Source organism: Pogona vitticeps, chromosome 1 (assembly GCF_051106095.1).
Source record: "Pogona vitticeps strain Pit_001003342236 chromosome 1, PviZW2.1, whole genome shotgun sequence".
Taxonomy (NCBI): Eukaryota; Metazoa; Chordata; class Lepidosauria; order Squamata; family Agamidae; genus Pogona; species Pogona vitticeps.
Window position 1 is genome coordinate 352,924,090 of NC_135783.1, and position 16,064 is coordinate 352,940,153.

Below are 16,064 nucleotides of genomic sequence, written 5' to 3' on the forward strand. Positions count from 1 at the left end.
CAATGTGCCCGTCCCGTTTCCAGCAGGTGTTCAAGGCCACTCCCGTGACTTTACCGCTGACTACAGAGCTGACTTATTACAAGCCTGTCGTCCGAATGAAATCAACCCCCCTGGAAGTGCTATGGATCATGGTAAAGTATTTCTTACTTTCAATGCCAGGTGTGGGGACTACATAATATCACAGAGGTACAGTATGTGGCCAGTACGACAGCAAACAGTAGACCATTTCTCGACAGCTGCAAACATTACACATTGGAACAAGCTAGATGCCTTTGTATCAAAGCTCTTATCTACGTATGTGTGACAGCTCAGACATACTCAGAGTGCAGATCTGCGTGTCTGAATGCTACCATGTGCAAGAGTAGGGTCCACTAACATCAGTGGGATTTACTTCTACATAACAGACTCAGAACAGAGAAGATTAGGTGTGCCCAAGTCCCACTGAAATCCACAGCCTTTTCAACTCACTTTACGCAAGCCGAACTGTTTCCAGTAGTAAGCCTATGAAACAGCGTATTTGATGGCTGTTTAAAGAGAAAGAAAAGCATGTGGCCTTGAGGAATGTAGGCACAATGTCCAGGGTTACAATACAAGCCTTTTAATACAGAAGAAAACAGTGGGGTTGTTTGTTTTGAAGGGAAACCATTTTCTTGGAAGCCATTTCTATCAGCCCTGCTTCAGCTCCTCCTGCAGAATTCTTTTAAAATTCAGTCAGCAACAGCGCTGCTAAAAAAGCTCCGAAAAAGGTATTCCATGCTTCCCTTCCCCAGCTCATAAGCTCGTAGCTAGAGTCTGAGGTCATCTGGCAGCCACATCTGCCTCGAAGGCTTTAAAAAAGAAAAGAAAAGAAAGAAAGACAGAAAGATGTCAGCAGTGGTGGTTGTTTCACAACCCTGCAAGCTGGAATAGTTTATTGCTGAATACAGGCAGGCCTGGTACCCTTAGGAATCTCAGAAGCAGAATAAATTCCATGGAAAGTTGCATCTGAACGAGGCAATACAGTCATCAGGGGAGAGTAGGTTAAAAAAATGGGGGCAGGGGGGCAGAAGTCTAACTAAAGAGACAATTTCCACTGGGTGACAGAATTATTATGAGCCTGTGTTCCAAGGGGTGACCAGATGGGTATTTTTCCTGCTGCCTGTTATTTCGTACAGTTCCTTTAGATATTTATTGCACTGATTATATAATGTCCGCATTAATTGCAAGTAGGCCTGTTCTTCTGGCATGAGTATAAAGGTGTATTTTGTTTAGCCAACAGGACTTGTTTTTTTTTCTTACTGGCATCATTTCGTCTTGCTTTTGCCTGATTGCCTGTAACAGTTCTTTTGGGCCGTGGGGGGGGGGTCGGTCCAGATGACAGAGGGGCACATGGTGTAGGAGTGAACCTTATGCCTTTTGCCTGCCTTCTGCTCACACTGATAAGCACAACGACTGCAATGCAGAATTAATAATAATAATAATAATAATAATAATAATAATAATAATAATAATAATAATAATAATTATTATTATTATTATTATTATTATTATTATTATTATTATTATTATTATTATTATTATTAAGGATGATCAGTGACCAGGAAGATAAGAATACATTATTTAGATAAAATCATTTAATATTCAGAAGCATTGATTGGTCACAACATGACACCATCAATGCACCGTCTGGCTCTTTTATGACATTAAAGTTAAAAAGAAGTTCTGAGTTAGCCGGCAGCCTTGAAGGATATAAAAGCTTTTAAAACATCACAGCCATTGCATAAGATAGGATGAAATTAGGAGACACCTATCACCATCCGCAGGCGATCCCAACTCTCCTAAAAAAGAAGTTAAACAAGACATCTCTAACAAGGGCGTGTGTTTAGTCGTTTAGTCGTGACCGACTCTTCGTGACCCCATGGACCAGAGCACGCCAGGCCCTCCTGTCTTCCACTGCCTCCCGGAGTTGTGTCAGGTTCATGTTGGTTGCTTCGCAGACACTGTCCAGCCATCTCATCCTCGGTCGTCCCCTTCTCCTCTTGCCATCACACTTTCCCAACATCAGGGTCTTTTCCAGGGAGTCTTTTCTTCTCATTAGATGGCCAAAGTACTGGAGCCTCAGCTTCAGGATCTGTCCTTCCAGTGAGCACTCAGGGTTGATTTCCTTTAGAACTGATAGGTTTGTTCTCCTTGCAGTCCAGGGGATTCTCAAGAGCCTCCTCCAGCACCACAATTCAAAGGCATCAATTCTTCGGCGGTCTGCTTTCTTTATGGTCCAGCTCTCACTTCCATACATCACGACAGGAAAAACCATAGCTTTGACTATTCGGACTTTTGTTGGCAAGGTAATGTCTCTGCTTTTCAAGATGCTGTCCAGATTTGTCATCGCTTTCCTCCCAAGAAGAAGGCGCCTTTTAATTTCAGGGCTGCTGTCTCCATCTGCAGTGATCATGGAGCCCAGGAAGATAAAATTTGACACTGCCTCCATATCTTCCCCTTCTATTTCCCAGGAGGTGATGGGACCAGTGGCCATGAACTTAGTTTTTTTGATGTTGAGTTTCAGACCGTTTTTTGCACTCTCCTCTTTCACTCTCATTACAAGGTTCTTTAATTCCTCCTCACTTTCTGCCATCAGAGTGGTATCATCTGCATATCGGAGGTTGTTGATATTTCTTCCGGCAATCTTAATTCCGGCTTGGGTTTCTTCCAGTCCAGCCTTCCGCATGATGTATTCTGCATATAAGTTAAATAAGCTGGGGGACAATATACAGCCTTGCCGTACTCCTTTCCCAATTTTGAACCACTCAGTTGTTCCATGACCAGTTCTAACTGTTGCTTCCTGTCCCACATATAGGTTTCTCAGGAGACAGATAAAGTGGTCAGGCACTCCCATTTCTTTAAGAACTTGCCATAGTTTGCTGTGGTCCACACAGTCAAAGGCTTTCGCATAGTCAATGAAGCAGAAGTAGATATTTTTCTGGAACTCTCTGGCTTTCTCCATAATCCAGCGCAAGTTAGCAATTTGGTCTCGAGTTCCTCTGCCTCTTCGGAATCCAGCTTGTACTTCTGGGAGTTCTCGGTCCACATACTGCTGAAGCCTACCTTGTAGGATTTTGAGCATAACCTTGCTAGCGTGCGAAATGAGTGCAATTGTACGGTAGTTGGAGCATTCTTTGGCACTGCCTTTCTTTGGGATTGGGATGTAGACTGATCTTTTCCAATCCTCTGGCCACTGTTGAGTTTTCCAAACTTGCTGGCATATTGAATGTAGCACCTTAACAGCATCATCTTTCAAGATTTTAAATAGTTCAATTGGAATGCCATCACCTCCACTGGCCTTGTTGTTAGCCAGGCTTTCTAAGGCCCACTTGACTTCACTCTCCAGGATGTCTGGCTCAAGGTCAGCGACTACATTGTCTGGGTTGTCCGGGATATCCACATCTTTCTGATATAATTCCTCCGTGTATTCTTGCCACCTCTTCTTGACGTCTTCTGCTTCTGTTAGGTCCCTCCCATTTTTGTCTTTTATCATGTTCATCTTTGCGCAAAATGTTCCTCTAATATCTCCAATGTTCCTGAACAGATCTCTGGTCTTTCCTTTTCTGTTATCTTCCTCTATTTCTTTGCATTGTTCATTTAAGAAGGCCCTCTTGTCTCTCCTTGCTATTCTTTGGAAGTCTGAATTCAAGTTTCTGTAACTTTCCCTATCTCCCTTGCATTTTGCTTCCCTTCTCCTCTCTGCTATTTCTAAGGCCTCGTTGGACAGCCACTTTGCTTTCTTGCATTTCCTTTTCTTTGGGATGGTTTTCGTTGCTGCCTCCTGGACAATGTTACGACCCTCTATCCAAAGTTCTTCAGGCACTCTGTCCACCAAATCTAGTTCCTTAAATCTGTTCTTTACTTCCACTGTGTATTCATAAGGGATTTGGTTTAGATTATACCTGAGTGGCCCAGTGGTTTTTCCTAATCTCTTCAGTCTAAGCTTGAATTTTGCTATGAGAAGCTGATGATCAGAACCACAGTCAGCTCCAGGTCTTGTTTTTGCTGACTGTATAGAGCTTCTCCATCTTTGGCTGCAGAGAATATAATCAATCTGATTTCGATATTGCCCATCTGGTGATTTCCATGTATAGAGTCGCCTCTTGTGTTGTTGGAAAAGAGTGTTTGTGATGACCAGCTTATTCTCTTGACAAAACTCTATTAGCCTTTGTCCTGCTTCGTTCTGAACTCCAAGGCCAAACTTCCCTGTTGTTCCTTTTATCTCTTGGCTCCCTACTTTAGCATTCCAGTCCCCTAGAATGAGAAGAACATCTTTCTTTGGTGTCAGTTCTAGAAGGTGTTGTAAATCTTCATAGAATTGTTCAATTTCAGTCTCCTCAGCAATGCTGGTTGGTGCATAAACTTGGATTATTGTGATGTTGAATGGTCTGCCTTGGATTCGTATTGACATCATTCTATCATTTTTGAGATTGTATCCCATTACAGCTCTTCCCACTCTTTTGTTGACTATGAGGGCTACTCCATTCCTTCTACGGGATTCTTGTCCACAATAGTAGATATGATAATCATCTGAGCTGAATTCGCCCATTCCTGTCCATTTTAGTTCACTGATGCCCAGGATGTCGATGTTTATTCTTGCCATCTCCTGTTTGACCACCTCCAGCTTCCCAATGTTCATAGATCTTACATTCCAGGTTCCTATGCAGTATTTTTCTTTGCAGCATTGGATTTTCCGTTCACTTCCAGGCACGTCCACAGCTGAGCGTCCTTTCGGCTTTGGCCCAACCACTTCATTAGTTCTGGAGCTACTTGTACTTGTCCTCCGCTCTTCCTCAGTAGCATGTTGGACGCCTTCCGACCTGAGGGGCCCATCTTCCAGCGTCATATCTTTTAGCCTTTTGTTTCTGATCATGGGGCGTTCTTGGCAAAGATACTGGAGTGGCTTGCCATTTCCTACTCCAGGTGGATTGCGTTTAGTCGGAACTCTCCACTATGTCCTGTCCGTCTTGGGTGTCCCTGCACGGCATAGCCCATAGTTTCTCTGAGTTACTCAAGCCCCTTCGCCACGACAAGGCAGCAATCCATGAAGAAGCTAACAAGGGCAGGGGCACTCAAAGTTTGTAAACTGTATTTTAAAAAAATATTTTTCCTCTTAGTTTATGGCTATAGCTATAGGGATCATCTGATACAGTACTAACTCACATGATCATCACTTCAATGCTGTTTCACTAGTTAAACATTAAAAACAGAAGGGATTCGAAAGGGGTGAGTAAGAGGGTGGTGACAATGGCAGAGAAAGGTGAAGCAGGAGAGGGAATGTACGGTGTGTAGACACTTGAAATGCATCCTCCCCGTACCATTGAACATTTTCGCGTGAACTGCTGCCACAACGTAAATGCCAGGGTGCAACTAGAGAGAGGTTTGCATCACCCTGGGGTAAAACCTCCATGGTGGGGTCATGCCCTGAGTTTCTCAAGGACACAGCTTTCTCGAGTACAGTGGTACCTCGCTTAGCAATGTTAATTGGTGCAGCAAAAATCGCTGCTAAGAGATTTCATCACTAAGCGATTTTAAAAAGCCCATAGAAATGCATTAAAACGCATGTAATGCGTTCCTATGGGCTTAAAAACTAACCGTATGCGAAAATCCTCCATTATGGCGGCCATTTTTGGTGCCTCTAAAGCGAGGCAAAATAGCGGGCGGTCATTTTGGAACTGCCAATCAGCTGGCCGAAAATGGGGGCTTTGCGATGATCGCTTCCCGGAGCGATCGCTATGCGAGGCACCACTGTACTTCTTCAAAAAACTGGATACTGTGCCGTTTATTCCACTTCTTCCTAGCATATATTGTGAAGCAGAGGAACTCGTGGTGAAGGCTTTAAGCTACTCGTTACAGATTCAACGTGGGTTGAGGTTCTGCCATTTCAATGCCAGCCGCAAGCAAAAACAAAAGCAAAAGCAAAGCAAAGCAAAAGCAAAGCGTGCTGCTTATATACCGCCCCATAGCACTTCAAGCACTCTCTGGGCGGTTTACAATTTAATTATGCAGGCTACACATTGCCCCCCCCCCAGCGAGCTGGGTACTCATTTTACCAACCTCGGAAGGATAGAAGGCTGAGTCAACCTTGAGCCGGCTACCTGGGATTTGAACCCCAGGTCGTCAGCACAGTTTTAGCTGCAGCACAGCGATTTAACCACTGCGCCACGAGGCTCCGGGCAGAAGAACAAATTTATTGGGAATGTACCAGAGGTGGCGAGACGGGAAGAGGCTTACCTCTTAAGTTCATCTGGTGAGCTGGAGTCCCACTCGATTCTTCTTTACTCTTGTAACAGGAGATGGACGTATCTTTGAAGGTGCACCAATACTGCTTGTAGCCCTTCAGTGTCAGCTTCTTTGGCCTGTTAAGCAGGTGGAGGATTACTAGACGGTCTGACTCAGCCGAGCTGAGGTGTATTTGCTCCAGACTCTCTCCTCCTTTCCTCCCAACCTACAAACCTCTCTTTAACAGACATGAAATCTATGAATAAAGGACTATATTTGTATTCCACATACACCATATTCAGCTCAAGCTCAAATTGGGAACAGTCTAGGAAGCTACCATATGAATGAGGCTCCAACATTTCCACCTGTGGATCTGATGATTATACAGTACAAGACTTTAAGCTGAGCTGAGGAATGTACAGTCCCGATGCTCATATATTTCCCTGGGACCTGTGCTGGAGCTGTTTTAGTGGAGGAACTGTGTCAGTCCTTCCTAACTACACATAGGTAAGTCAAGGTCAAGGTCAACTGAGACCCTCCTGTCAAGGGTCAATCATGATGTGTTTCTCTCCTATCCAGCCTTTTTTACTTTTTGAAATGGATATCAGACATGTTGAACTTCTTTAATATTTTATAAAGTGCTCAGAATTCAATTGTGCTTTAATACTACAATATAGCACAAGAAGTTTTCAGTTATCTGCCTATACCTGTAGTTAACCTTCTTGTGTGAGCTGCCCCAAGTTCCTGTTTCAGGAGAAAGACAGGAGATCAATAAAACCAAACCTACACTCCTCTCATTATAAGAGATATAGCGACAGTGTGAAAAACCCGGGCCACACTAGAGGCTCTGTGGCGTGGGAAGAGAGGGGTTCCTTGAAGAGAATGAGCGGATAAGGCTAGGTGAAAAGAGAAGCTGCCTGCAAGAACAGATCATCTGCGGAACACACAGCCGCAGCAAAGTGCAGCCACAATATTCTAGGCAGAAATATCTAGCAGTTGGTAGGAACGGGGAATGGCGAGCCCTCCCACCTCCACTCCATGGGTGACCCATACCTCTGGGTGACACACTAGTTGTGTTGAGTCCCCATACTCTGCTGCAACTGGGCAGGCAATCCTAGACAGAGAAATCAATATGGAGAGGTTTCCTTGGAGGCAGGAAGTTTGCCAACTGCTGTTTATAAGGAGAGTGTGCGTATTTGCTTTCGACCCAACAGACGTCTCATGGAGGAATTTGCTTCCAGTCCTCCTCTCCACATTTCTTTCTGTTTTAGTACCAAACAAGGCTGCCTAGGAGAGTGTACACACAGGCTTTCCCACTGTACCTTCACACCAGCCCTTAAACACTGACTGAACAGTTTGTTCCATCACCTGGAAACGTCATGCCACATTGTAATTCAAGCTCGTCCCTCTTCTCACCCCAATCCAACATACTACTACTATACCACTGGCTTGTCCTTTGAAACTTCAGCTCAGACAAATCTTGAATTGCTTAAGGAAGAAAATAATCAGAAACTGAAAGGTCTCTCCTCCTATACTATTAAAAAACATCACAGCAGGAGGGTAGCGTACAGTTTTCTGTTGCATATGTCAAGGATGACTAGTCTATTCTGGGGCTTTCTAGCAAGCAAGTCCAGGTCAGAAAACCGGTTCCTGTTTTCTCTGCTGGTCATGCAACAACTGCTCTTGGTTTCCTTTACTTATCCTTCCTCTACTTAGCACACCAGTCGCTACCAATTCAAGAATTCCCATCATTCTAGCTTGCAACAGACAGCTGAGGCTGCCAAAACATTAGTCAAAGTCCAGACGCAACCGCTTCCAGTTTCCACATGCCGTGATCCAAGATAACACCCTTCTCCCTCACCCCCAAATATAAAGTGTCATACAGAATTTAAAAACAAGAATAAATCAGGCAAAAGAATAGCATATCTGGTCTAAAGCTGATCTTTTCTGGCAGCTTAAGCAAAGCAAACAAATGGGGAATCGTGTTTATTACCCATCAATGTGCTCCTGAATTCCAAGAAAAGTACTTGAGTAATATTTCAAGCTATGCTATGCAGTCCCTAATTTTAGGACCGCCGTGGAGACTGCCAGGCGGCCACAAATATGGAAACATTTCACCATCACCTACTGATTTGCGTTGTAGAAAAGACCCAAACCAATTTTAATATCTGAAATAAGAAGTTATATAAATTGTATCTCCAGATCTACAAGCAATTATCATTATTAGGGAACACTCTACTTTTGACCAACCAAGTCATCAAGTGACGAGCTGCAAAATCAAATGGACTATCAGAGGTGACACTTCCATGTATTTAAGCAGTTTGACTGCTCAATGTGAACTTTTTAACTATCTGAACTAGACCAGTGCACAGAGATCAACTGTGTAACTTCTAGCAAGGAAGATGCACTTTGCACATGCTCCGAGGTATTCGTACTTGATCCACATGTTCTAGAGCTAGGCATTGATATGGAAAATGAACGTTAGGGCTGGATGACCAAAATGTTTAAGGAACACTAAGAAAAAATAGCTTCCTAAGTACATGGACTAGAAGTCACTTCAAAGAATAGCTGAACGAGTCTCTTAGACACTTAAGATGCCAGATCCTGTGTTTGTTTTTGTTTCAATCACTAAAGTTCACTGATCTTTGCTACCTTCTTGGGATTTCCAGGCAGTACTTACTTGAACACTTTAATATAGTCAGCCAGCTCCGGGATCGAAGTGATGTCACCCTATGAGCAAGACATCAGAAGTTAATTTTCAGCAGCCAAAACCAAGATAGGGAGGGGCTTTGGAAATGCATCAGGGACAATGATTCATCTTACAAAAAGGGTTGCCCAGTTGCTCCAAAATGGCAATGTCACTGCTTGAGGAGAAGGGAAAGACCTCATTGATTGATTGACTGACTGATTTTTAAAACTGCAGCAATAAGCTGATTAACTCTCTGATAAGGGGTGTTTTGCTAGAAAATGGTCTGTGGTATGACATCTGTAGAAAAGTGAGTAGCTGATTTGTTTCAGTTCCCTCCCCCCAACATCAAAGAGGCCAGGTTCTATTGGGTGGTGCAGTACAAGAGAGACTAATTGGTTTTTGTCATCCAGTATGGGGGCTTCTCACTTTCTCGCTCCATCCACTTGCTCACCTAAGATGGAATCCCTGCATGTGACACCCTTCCTAAAAGATGCTGTGGGCATGCACTCCATTTACAAGGCACATTCGATGCTCCAGTGCAACCACACACTACACCGTAAAATTGATTTTGGAAAGCAGTCTTTCAGTCAGGGAAGGTTGCCTGCTGTTCATTTTCTTCCCATTGAAAGAGGTCTCTGGAGCCCAGCCTAAAACTGCAATGCTATTCGGAGCAAGTACCAGCTCAGCAGTGGAGACGCAAACAAGAGCCCACGCCTGATTGGACTTCCTGCTCCTGGGTTAGTGTGCCAGAACCTCATTAGAACCTCATTTCTGTAGCTTATGGCAACTCTGCCAGAAGCTCCACAGCCTTAAAGCAGAGATGCATAGTAGACCTTCTGTCCAGAAGAATGCAACCCACTGGTGCATATCTAAGGGCCCACTTGATGCTGACTGGGTTTCTTGCAAAGAATGCTGGACCAGGTAAACCGGTGTTGGCCCAAGAAGTCTACAACAAGTATTCTGTAAATTTAAAGGTTGATTAATAAATCACAGGCAGGTTTGAGAAAAAAGTAAACATATTAAGGCTCTGCTCGAGGCTGTGAGGTCAGCCCACCTCTGCCTTAGGATGTCAATTGTCACATTTATGTCTACATGAAAAAAGGGATCTTAAAACCTGCAGCCCTCCAGATGTTGCTGGAGGGCAACTCTCACTGCCCTAGCCAATGCTGAGGAAGGACAGCTGTTGGTGTCTGAATACAACTTGAGGGGTACAAGTTCTCTATCCCTCCCTTTTAAAAAGCAAAGCAAAAGCAAAAACAGTGTTTTGCTGGGTGAAGGAGAAACTGAGATGTGCCTCGGGAGCTGTGCAAAGTCCAACCCCAGTCCTCAGCTATTTGGCAGAAAATGCAGTCCATTCTCTTTAGGCTGATGAGAAATCAGGACTCCTCCGGGTCAACAGGGTCCTGCCACGGTTCATGAGGACATTCCCTGATCTGGCAGAACGGCAGAGATACAAGCTGCAAGGCCCCTGATGCTGCAGACAGACAAAGGTGAAGAGGTTTGCTTTGCTTAGCCATCAGGTATTTTCCTTTCCCCATCTGTCCAAATATGCATGGACTTGTAGGTAAAGGTAAAGGTAAAGGTTCCCATTGACAATTTTTGTCCAGTCGTGTTCGACTCTAGGGGGCGGTGCTCATCCCAGTTTCCAAGCCATAGAGCCAGCGTTTGTCCGAAGACAGTTTCCGTGGTCACATGGCCAGTGTGACTTAGACACGGAACGCTGTTACCTTCCCACCAAGGTGGTCCCTATTGATCTACTTGCATTTGCATGCTTTCGAACTGCTAGGTTGGCGGGAGCTGGGACAAGCGACGGGCGCTTACTCCGTCGCGTGGATTCGATCTTACGACTGCTTGGGTCTTCTGACCCTGCAGCACAGGCTTCTGCGGTTTAGCCCGCAGCGCCACCACGTCCCCTTGGACTTGTAGAGGCCTGCCTAAAGAGCCAGGTCTTGAGGTGGCTCTTAAAAACACCCAGCGAGGGAGCCAGACAAATTTCCGGGGGGGAGGGAATGTTCCAGAGATGAGGGCCACTGCAGAGAAGGCCTGATTTCTTTCTCTTCAGACCTCCCTCGGCGTTAGGCCCCTCAGTCACCCCTCCTGGCTAGATCGGATGATACGAGTAGATCTAGGTGTGAGGAGGCGTTCCACCAGATATTGAGGTCCTAAACCATTTAGGGCTTTATATGTCATCATTTATATGTCATCATTTGAAATCAAGGCGGAAACAAATGGGCAGCCAATGCAGGGTAGCCAGAGTAGGGGAGATATGTTGGTGTTTTCTCACCCCAGTAACAAGTCTGGCCACCGCGTTCTGCCCCATTTGAAGCCTCCGCATCTTTCTCAAAGGTAGCCCCACATAGAGTGCGTTACAGTAGTCTAATCTTGGGACTACAAGCGCATGGACCAGAGTGGTGAGGGGCCTCACATTAAATGCCTGTATTTAAATTTTATCCATCTGTGAAGAACTAATTCCCAATGTACAACAGGGAGGTGATTAATTTAAAGAGTTAGCTTAAAGTATCTATTATTTCAAAGCTGTTTTAGACAGAAAGATGCCGAGAGCTGCTTCTCATGAGATTTGCCACATCATCTAGTGTGTCTGTATAGCTTGACTGCACAAAAGAAGCAAGGTTATGTCAAACTACTCCCCTCTTCTCCTCCCGTCATCTAGTACGGTGGCTCTCTATCTCCCTATATCACTTGTTTGGACAGACAGTGCATCAAAGCAATAAATCAATGGCAAGCTTTCACTAGAGCCCTGTCTTCTTCTTCCTTGTCAAGGCTTCTGTAAGAGCTCTCTCTCCACACATCTGTCTGGCCCTCTGCCTAGAATAAGAGTGAGTTCTGCACAAAATGGTCGGCTAGGGTTTTAGTTTGTCAAGAAGAAATGGAAAAAAGTTTAGAAGCCTTGTGTTGGCATACTAAAGAGTGCAACAGAGAGACTTTAAGAACCTAAGGGGCAATGGCAAAAACTCTGTGTCACTGGGCTATATGTGTATGTTCAATTAAGGTACCTGTAGATCCATCAATGGCTTGAGATACCTCCTCTATGTACTTATACATTCTAAAAAGAGAAATAAGATACTGAACCAAAATTGAAAGACAGGCAACAAAACATCAAGGATTCCTGTCTTTCACCCCGAGATAAATCATAATGTGAAACACTGTATAGGAGAGCAGAGCAAATCCTTCTCATGGATGGAATCTACAGCTGCACAGAGAAACGTGTAGCTCTTACCAGAATTGTGGATGTCTTTCCACCTTCCAGAGTGATCTCCAGGTCAGAAAGGGCAGCATCCACTTCATCCACTTCCTTATCGCTGTTGTTCAAGTGATTTTCTGACGACATGATTGACAGCTTATTGATATGGTACTGAAATAAAGAAGTTGAAAACCAGTAGGGTCATTAAAGTGATGAACGGAAGAGCCAAATAAACACGGTTGTGAGCTACTCTACACACTCTCTAGACAAGAAAGTGTGCACTTAGGTTAGAGGGCCACAACAAACTGTTCAAAAACGTCCCCTCTTCCTTGCATGCAACATAAGGGGAAGGTGGACGAGACGGATCTTCCTGGTAAGGCTACTGTATAATAAATGCTATGCTTTACTGTGTTAAACACAGAGGAAGCTGAATGCTAGAGAAGCTGCAGCTATGTTGTTGCTGCTGTCATCATCACCATCATCCTTATTATCACCATCTTCTTCTTGCTGTTGTTCTTCTTCACACTAGGATTGTGCTTGCTTTCTTTGTTCTTCTTTCTGCTTGGCAGTTTTCCAGTTTTAGCTGGCCTGATCCATGGCCAAGGATGATGGCCATGGTCAATACTCTCTGAACAGGAACAAGTTCCTTCTTTCTCAGTTAACACAGCTGGTCACTGCTCTCAGAAAATGACAAATGTGATGCGCATGTGCATGCTCTTTAAAAAGAAATCCTAACTTAAAACGTCATATTTTGAAGCAGAATCGTATACTCCTGATTCAGGAGACATGATGCCAAAGCATGAATCAACTCCTCACTCCTTCTAGCTTTCCAGCAAGTACAAAGAACAAAATGAGGAAGCTGATCTCTCCTTCCAGTCCCCTTTATATCCATGGGGAAAGTGCCATTGTGTCATGGCCGATTGTATGGCTTTCCAGACTACAGATGACTTTGCACCATCAGGAAAATTACAAATACTATCCAGAAGGAAATTTTCACACTAGCCGAGGTTCCTTTGTTTTTCATTTTCCTGATTGACAGTCCTAACTCTATAGTGTGTTTGGATTGACCAATCAAGAAACTTTCTAAACATAAAATAACGTCTCATAAAGTACAGAGGAAAAACCCCACAGCAACTCTCTTTATCAAACACATGTTTATATTGCTCTAGAAGGAAGAGTGACTGGTATTCCATCAGGTTGTTTAGAAGCTCTGCTGTAACTTTGCTATTATGAAAAAGTGTTTGATTAAGAGGGAAACTGATGTACGTTTGTAAACATCCTCCTCATTTTTTAATTCTATATTTCTCCTAACTGTCCAGTGTCATCTTCTGATGCCAGAGATAACAATAAAACAATTTATTAAAATAACAAGTTCAGTGTGAGGCCTTAAACTGCTGATATAAAAAGGACATTTATAATGGGGGAGAGAAATTTTGTTGTTTAGTCATTAAGTTGTGTCCGACTCTTCACGACCCCATGGACCACAGCATGCCAGGCCCTCCTGTCTTCCACTGCCTCTCAGAGTTGGGTCAAATTCATGTTGGTAGCTTCGATGACACTGTCCAGCCATCTCGTCCTCTGTCATCCCCTTCTCCTCTTGCCTTCACATTTTCCCAACATCAGGGTCTTTTCCAGGGAGTCCTCTCATGAGATGACCAAATTGGAGCCTCAGCTTCAGGATTTGTCCTTCCCGTGAGCACTCAGGGTTGATTTCCTTCAGAATGGATAGGTTTGTTCTCCTCAAGAATCTCCTCCAACACCACAATTCAAAAGCATCAAAATATAAGCAGTTTAGCATTCCATTCCCTTATAATAAGAACATCTTTCTTTGGTGTCAGTTCTAAAAGGTGTTGTAAGTCTTCATAGAATTGGTCAATTCCAGCCTCTTCATCATTGGTGGTTGGTGCATAAACCTGGATTACTGTGTTACTGAAAGGTCTGCCTTGGATTTGTATTTAAATCATTCTACCATTTTTGAGATTGTATCCCAGTACAGCTTTTCCCACTCTTTTGTTGACTATGAGTCTCTGATTTGAATCCGTCCATTCTTGTCCAATTTTAGTTCACTGATGCCCAGGATGTCAATGTTTATTCTTGCCATCTCCTGTTTGACCACATCCAGCTTCCCAAGGTTCATAGATGTTACATTCCAGGTGCCTATGCAGTATTTTTCTTTGCAGAATCGTACTTTCCTTTCACTTCCAGGCGCATCCACAGCTGAGCGTCCTTTTGGCTTTGGCCCAATCACTTCATTAGCTCAGCAGTTACTTGTCCTTGTCCTTCACTCTTCCTCAGCAGCATGTTGGACGCCTTCCGACCTGAGGAGCCCATCTTCCAGAGTCATATCTTTTAGCCTTTTATTTCTGTCCATGGAGTTTTCTTGGCAAAGATACTGGATTTGACTTGCAAGTTCCTGCTCCAAGTGGATCGCATTTAGTCAGAACTCTCCACTATGACCCGTCCATCTTGGGTGTCCCTGCACGGCATAGCCCACAGCTTCTCTGAATAACTCAAGTCCCTTTGCCACGACAAGGCAGCAATCCGTGAAGGGGACGGACAGAAAAGAGGGCAGCAAATCTCAGTTCAATATTTGAAATAAACTGCTTTGTATTGGCATTAAATGTGATTACAGGTATCACATTTGTACACTATTTATTTATTTACTTATTTACTTATTTATTTATTGTACCCCGCCTATCTGGTCCACCGGACCACTCTTATGGTATAATGCATTCATTTCTGGAGTGGAGGAAGGGGCGGGAAAGGAATGATATTTCTGGGATACCTAAGATTATCAACAGCTGTTAAGAGAAGCTGAGTGCCAGAATCTGGTGGTTCAGTAACCTAATGTACTTGTATTTTGTTTAAAAGCCAACAAAAATTAAAGATTGATACAAATTTGTTTGTGAACAAGAATCCAAATTCTTTTGTGTGAGACATAGCAAGAAGGCCAATCTATTTTAAATTACCTAAAAAGGTTCAAGCAAACTCTGCAAAATGGGAAACAAGCCAAGATTTGTTAGAACAAAATGTTCTAACCGTTGAAGGAACTATGGGGTAACATGAAACTTAATCAGTTCTTTCAGGAACTCAGCATTTTCTATGGATCCAGGATATATCAAGACTGCAAAACCCAAGAATTACAAAGATACTTGGATCTGTAGCCACTCCACTCACCTGCAAGGCTGCAAACATCATCATCTCCTCCTCCGTGCATTCTATTTCTTCCAAAAGAATAGCCCACTTTGCCTGTTCATAGAGCTGGTTGATTCTGATTGCATCATACTGTTGGAACATAAGCAAACTCGTGGTATGGAATTCCGCTCAGGAAAAGCCTATGACTTTCTGCAATGGTCTTTAAGCCCTTTTAAAACCTTCATTTCTACCTAGTGGTTAAAGGAGACATGAGCTGTGAGCTTGAATGACCACAACTCATTCATGTTTCAAAAGAGTTCGTACTCTTGACATAAAGCCTCTTGCTCTCTTGAAGTTTATGCATCTGCAAACCTTAGTGATTTGTGATTAGGTTCACTGTATAAGGCAAAGAAATCTTGTCCAAACAATTTCTTTCTCCATCTTAGGTCTCCTAGCGCCAGACACAATAATGCTTTGTCGTGCCAACTTTTCCTGAATAACTAGTGGTGCCTCTCAATATCAATGCAGCAAAGAATCCTGCAAATGGGTCACTTCCCAAAGTGACCCCTTCAAGTTATGGCTGCTGTGCTAATCCTGTTAATTGGTCTGAAGTAGCAACAACTGACAGAATAGCAGGTTACTGACACCAGTGTTAAGTGCACTGATATAAACCGCAGTGGGGAACTGTCACTCACTAGTCCCCCCCCCCCGCGCAACAGTCATGTTAATCAGGGACACAGGAAGAAACTCACAAACTAGTGAGAATAAATCCCTGTAGTTTTTGTCCCTGCACTTACA

At 43.7% G+C, this 16,064-nt stretch overlaps 1 protein-coding gene across 4 annotated transcripts in view; it reads right to left on the reverse strand.

Annotated features, from left to right (window-relative positions):
• FERMT2 (FERM domain containing kindlin 2) overlaps positions 1 to 16,064 on the reverse strand; it is a 122,006-nt gene that overhangs the window by 17,954 nt on the left and 87,988 nt on the right. For all 4 annotated transcript variants that reach the window (XM_072986883.2, XM_072986884.2, XM_072986885.2 and 1 more), the window contains 4 exons: positions 15,309 to 15,416; positions 12,168 to 12,302; positions 8,921 to 8,970; positions 6,253 to 6,377 (listed from right to left, as the gene is read on the reverse strand). In XM_072986883.2, coding sequence (XP_072842984.2) covers positions 6,253 to 6,377; positions 8,921 to 8,970; positions 12,168 to 12,302; positions 15,309 to 15,416 — 418 coding nt within the window. The remainder of the gene's footprint in view (positions 1 to 6,252; positions 6,378 to 8,920; positions 8,971 to 12,167; positions 12,303 to 15,308; positions 15,417 to 16,064) is intronic.